Source organism: Camellia sinensis, chromosome 3 (assembly GCF_055761805.1).
Source record: "Camellia sinensis isolate YWXY chromosome 3, ASM5576180v1, whole genome shotgun sequence".
Lineage (NCBI taxonomy): Eukaryota > Viridiplantae > Streptophyta > Magnoliopsida > Ericales > Theaceae > Camellia > Camellia sinensis.
The window spans coordinates 186,847,097-186,853,159 of record NC_138963.1 but is presented as its reverse complement, the minus strand read 5'-3'; the positions used below and the strand labels follow the sequence as shown (position 1 = coordinate 186,853,159).

At 27.7% G+C, this 6,063-nt stretch overlaps 1 protein-coding gene across 2 annotated transcripts; it reads left to right on the top strand.

Moving 5' to 3' along the window:
- The first annotated feature begins 245 nt into the window (after positions 1 to 245).
- Positions 246 to 2,905, top strand: LOC114256706 (uncharacterized). Of its 2 annotated transcripts, XM_028196384.2 has the most exons (5): positions 246 to 596; positions 737 to 796; positions 1,300 to 1,382; positions 1,518 to 1,720; positions 2,581 to 2,905. In XM_028196384.2, exons 1-5 carry the CDS (start codon positions 379 to 381, stop codon positions 2,659 to 2,661), a joined length of 645 nt encoding a protein of 214 aa, XP_028052185.2. In that variant the 5' UTR covers positions 246 to 378; the 3' UTR covers positions 2,662 to 2,905. The 2 variants fall into 2 exon arrangements, with proteins under 2 accessions (XP_028052185.2, XP_028052187.2); XM_028196386.2 differs by lacking the exon at positions 737 to 796 and having other exon boundaries at positions 248 to 596.
- The last annotated feature ends 3,158 nt before the right edge of the window (positions 2,906 to 6,063 follow it).

Genomic DNA, 6,063 nt, shown 5'->3' with positions numbered 1-6,063 from the left:
TTACTGCATCACAGAAAAATCGTTATCAAAGGTTTATTATTATTAAGGTGGTTTTTTGATAAAGTGTTCAAACTTGACCATATCTATTATTTAGAGGCATTTGAAATTATTTGTTCAATCCCAATACCTCGATATATTTCTATATTGCGTACGTAGCGTGTAGATTGTAAGATTAGAATTTGAAAATTTGACTTTCAACATGATAACAATAAATTAATGGCTGGACCAACCAAAAAACGTGTATGGCAAACATTTTAATACCAAAAAGTATAAACTTTCTCTCATGAACGAGTCATTGTACCTACCTCCCTCGTGACATGATGATCTATAAAAACCCTCTAATATTGTCTTTGTCATGAAGAGACCTTCATTGATGCGATGGCTATGTCTACAACAACAACAACATTGATAGTTCCTTACAGCTCGGCCGATCTTCACGTCAAGCCCCCTTGTAATAAACTGCAAACTCTTATCATCTTCAATAATCTCATTCCAGCAAGCTCCAAACACAAGTATGGATCTTGTTTTTTGGTTAATCGAGGCTTGTCACATTTCAGCAATCGCCAAAGATCGCTGACTGACACCAATTCAAAGATGTAAGTACTATATTCTTGGTCACCTCACTATGCATTTTGTGAGTTTGAATTTACATATTTAAAAAAAAAAGAAAAAAAAATGGAGTACATTACTTTTGAGGTCTTTGTAATTGTTCAAAATCATGGATTAATGCACGCAGGGACTTGGCTGTCTACTGTGTTCAACCAGGAGCTCCAATTCCCTCTCCTCTGGGTTCATGGTAAAATTAAACTAGACTCATCTATGATTCTATTAACTTGGTGTTTAACTAACAAGTGTCTCAAAATCATTAAAGTTATACATTTCCTTAATTATTCACTTTTATGGAAGAATGTATTTATCCATTTTAATTAAGTGTTAACTAGTGCACTTAGGCGCCCGTCAATGTCCATGGATCATCTGTCCAAAAAAATAACCCCTTAACAATCAAGGATTCTCCATCTAAAAAATTCTTAGTCTTATCTTAATTCACTTATAGTTGTTGAAATTTCGAAATACAAGAATATCAAGAAACAATCAAATAATTGTAAGAAAATGTTTGAATCTCAGGTTTGAGTAGGGATTTGTGGAAGAAATAGAAAAGTGAAAGGAAAAGTGATGAATCCCTACTGAAATCATAATCCAAATAGAGCTTAAATGAATTGGGAGCCCTTTGCTCAGTTCTCTTCTTGTTCCCCATCTAACAACATCATAAATGTTTTTACCTGATATTATTTCTAACAGGAAGAGTTGGATTCTGGGCACACTAATATCCATCATGCTACCCTTCTTGAGGCACAAATGGGGGCCATTATTCAACATGACCAGTAAGATGATCAGATCTCAATAATAACCAACTCTTCTCCATTATTTTTATTTGCATTCACGATTATTCTTCTTTGTATATTAAATTTCAATTTGGGCAGAACTTCAATTATTAAAACTTTTAAATATTTATATAGAGCAAGTTGAAGCGGCGGTGGAGACAGCAGAACGTGTAACAGAAGTTATTGAAAAGGTGGCGGAGGAAGTGGAGGAGCTGGCGGAGGAGGTTGCCGATGGGCTCCCGGAAGGGGGGAAGCTTCGAGGAGCCGTTGAGTTCGTTGAAAATGCAGCCAAGGAAACAGCTAAGGTTGCTCATTTAGCTGAGGAATTAATTGACAAGGTTCGTTACCTAACACACGATAGCATGGAGCTGTCTTGTTGGATCATTATTTACTTTTCGTCAAATCTGACTAGTCTCCAGCTAATCCATTATGAAAAAAAGGAAATCTTAATTAGTTTGCTTTAATGACAAGAATATTAGAAAAATTGACCAACTTGCATATGCTGATGTGAGACTTCTGGCAAGATAATAGAATATTAATTGACCAACTCGTTCATATTTGTGACTTTAAGATAATTGACAAGTTTCATAGTTATCTAATCCAACCAAATCCTCTATCTCAATTTCATCTGTCTCACTATGTCAATATTCTTTTAACTATTGAATTATATCTCGATGCGTTTTATATATCTTAATATTTTACTTAATGATTTATAGTGCATTGAAGATAGAGAATATGAATTTAGAGACAATTTTCGCACAATTTTATCTCCTTGAAAAAGTTACATTCCCCCCCCCCCCAACAAAAATATATATATATATATATATATATATGTACCTAACAACGAAATGTGAAATGTATGATGTATATTCAAATTTATTGTAGTGTATATCACACATACTCAGAATAAATTTGATCGCACATTTTATTTTTTTGAATATTTTTTTTTATATTTCTTTTCTAAATGCGTAGCATTGATACGATCTTTCTTGTTAATTTTCCAAAAATTAAGGGCCTGAGCTTCCACAGAATGGTGTGGTTCAGCACAGTTGGGCAGATTTGGAGTATAAAAGGACCTATAGCTAGCCACCTTTCCTAGTTCTTAAGACATCTATTATACAAGTTTTTACTAGAAGCAAACACATTTTGGATGTGATTTTTAAATAAATGATCGTGTTTATTTGAATGAAAATTGCAGGTTGAAGAAGTAGAGAAAGAGGTGGAGTCATTCATGGAACCAGTCAATGATCAAACCAATGCCGATGGGACTACCGAATAAGCAAATTATCAAAATTGATCAACAATCCCTGTTGAAGCATGGTCTATATATATATATATATATATACCAATTATACTAGTTAGTAGTTTGTTATAGGTATTTAGGATAAGATGTGTTGAAATTATTTATTTGTAACTAAAATTGATTCTTGTAATTATATGGAATTGGTTGTTAACTCTGTACTTACCCTTATGGATGGTGATTTGACTCTATAAATCTAATGGAGTTCAACTCATTTACATAATTCTTTCATAAGAACATGTATACTTATTTATGTTCATTGAAAATTAGATAATAACATAAAATATAAAATATAATGATATTCACACTCCACTTTTAATTTTCCAATTATGAGATGCTAAAAATAATTATGAAAACCTTAATGTGAATTAAGAGTGCTTGCGGATCGGGTTGGGTCAGTGGGTGCTCTCCGCCATCCATTCGAACTTAGATGGATTGGAAAATATCAATCCGCACTCACCCACTTAGTTAGCATATGCAAATTGAGCGAGCCGTATAGGTTGGCGAGTGAATGCGAATCGGGTTGATGGTTTGGGCTTTACTATTTTGGGCTTCTTTTCAATATTTCTTTATTACTTTGAGCCCAAATTTTTTTATTATTCATTTTTTATAATAAAAAACGCCGAAGTTTCATATTTTATAAATAGCAAATATAAGTGCTAAAAAATATCAATTTTTTAACACAAAGTATAAAAACATAATTTCATTTTCTGAAAGGTGTTGGCGGATCGTGTTAAGTTAGAAGGCCTCCGTCCGAATTTGAGTAGATTGAGCAAATGCATCTGTATCAATCTGTTCAGACTATTGAAACTGTCCATCCTATAGAGAATTAGTTTAAGCTATCCAATTATGACAGATCAAATGAATACTTATCAAGTCCTAATGTGAATATTTTAAGTAAATAGTTATGAATATTTCCGTATGCAAAATTCATGGGTTGTGATGGGCTCAAACACTCCTTTCAAGCCCAGTCCGTAATAACAATCTTGACTCCAAGCCTTTATTCCGTGGTCCAAGAGCCACCTGAACTTTATGATCCTAACGTGATGTGTACCCATATAGTGGACCTAGGATGCAATAGGGCAGATATTAATTTTCTGTTTCGATTCCTTTATTATTAGTGAAAATCTATGCATAGAATGTGAAAAAAATTAATAAAATATATTTATATAAAATAATATAAATAGTTAGATTTTTGTATGTAAGTTATGAAAACAAAAAAATATTAAAACTTACAATTTAAATTTTACAATTTTGTCATAATTTATGTATCAATTTTTAATTTATCACAATTTTAATCATGTAACTTTTAATCCCCTTGCTAAAGTTGTAAATTTAGGTACGTTGAATCCAAACAACATGAGTCAAGCCTACAAATTTTTAAAGATTGGGCAATATAATTTTAATTTGGTGAGAACTTATGTAAAATTCAAAAATTCAAATAAATTTGAATGGACTTGGGTAGAGACACCAAATAACCTGAGCAATCGAAACAAAATTGTATATATAAATATATAAAATTATTTGCTAATTATTTTTTAAATAATAAATAAGATTAATTAAAAATTAAATATTAATGAATAAAAGCAAATATATCTTTTACAAAGGAATCATCGAATAAGTTGATATTAAAAAAAATTACATTTTATAATAGCATAAAATAATTTAAATATGATTTTTCAAAAATTATTTTTAATTTAAAAATTACAATAAAATATTTAAATATAATAAAATTAAATTTCTTACAAAAAAAAAGTATTTGGATAATAAAAAATAAAAAAATAATAAAAAAAAAGGGTAAGAAGAAAATTTAGAAAGGTATTCTCATTTGATCTAAAAATAAAATGACCAATAAATTATCACCTATAACCCTCATTCTTTTTAAATAAAAAAAGATATTTCACAAAATATCACTTTTATTAGAAAAATAACATTTATTTCTATTTGTTTTAGCAAAGGTCACTTTTTAGCAATTTGAGCCAAAAATTTTTTATTTTTTATTTTAGTTTGTTTAATTGACAATTGAGATTAAAAACAAATAACAGGATCCAGCATATTTCGCAAGTACTAAAAAAGTCTAGATGAACAATAAAAAAAAATGTTTGAGACTCACCAAAAAAAAAAAAATCATAATTGTATTCACAATTATGTGATATTATATATGTCAACTCTTAATTTCTTATACACTCAATGACACAGGACATAACTCCCTTGGCATATCATTGTGGGTAAACGTATGTTTATTTCTATTTGATTTTAGCAAAAGTTACTTCCTAACTATTTAAACCAAAAAAAATATATTTTTTTTTTAATTTTTTTAATTGATAATTGAGATTAAAAAAAAATTAATAGAATCGATTATGTTTGGCAATGGTTAAAAGAGTCATTCATTTTCTTAATATTTTTGTCTTTTGTTAAGAAAATATTTGTATTAAAAAAATTTATTGTTTAAGTCCTTATAGTTTAGAAGGATATAAAATGAAAATTATAAAATTTAAAACCAAAAATGACAAAAAAAATAAAAATATAAACTTTTAATAGTGATTAATAATTTGAATACGTGTATTTAATAACATATTATGTTTAAATCAATAATATTATGACACATCATTATAACACATGTGAATATTAATCTCATTCTAATTGTAGTAACATAATTTTTTTAAAAAAAATTAAATTTAAAATTTTATTTTATAATTTAATAAAATATGCATAAATTAATGAATGAATATTGATCTTATTCTGGTAACAAAATTTAAGGAAGAATCTAAATTTAAAATTTTATCTTAAAAATATAAAATTAATTTATAGACCAATCATATTGTGACATATATAACAAAAATTAAACAAAATAAAAAAAATAAAAAGAATTGCAACTTTCGGCTTTAATAAGATAATAATGTTTTGCAATTATAATAGTATATAGATTTTGGATGAGATTTTAAAACTCTCATAATATATCTTTTTAAAAGTACTCTTTTGTAAAATATATAAATAATCTCAACGTCACTCTTATTGCTCTTTAATATAAAAGTCATGAGCTAATTATGATAATTTTAAATTTGTATTTATAACTTATAAATCATGGGATAGATCATTATAATTTTAAATTTATATTGTACCAATTTTAAATTTAAATTAATCGATTACTTTCAATAGTTAGTGACCCTCAAATTTGAATTTTGAAATGAATTAGTATACTTTTCAATTTTTTTTTTTAAGATTTGATATACTTTGTATTTGAAAGTCATAAATTATGGGATATTAATTTTTATTTTTATTTTTATTTTTTGCTTGAATAAGAGTTAGCCAATAGATTTTTTAAAAAAATTTTAAAAATAAAAAAATATGAAATTTAGATTGGGAACTTGGAATTCTTAG

Excerpts from the sequence above, each read along its gene's own strand:
- LOC114256706 (XM_028196384.2), top strand. The coding sequence starts at position 379 with ATGGCTATGTCTACAACAACAACAACATTGATAGTTCCTTACAGCTCG. Across the intron at positions 597-736 it reads ACTGACACCAATTCAAAGAT|GGACTTGGCTGTCTACTGTG; the intron begins GTAAGTACTATA and ends TAATGCACGCAG. Across the intron at positions 1,721-2,580 it reads CTGAGGAATTAATTGACAAG|GTTGAAGAAGTAGAGAAAGA; the intron begins GTTCGTTACCTA and ends TGAAAATTGCAG.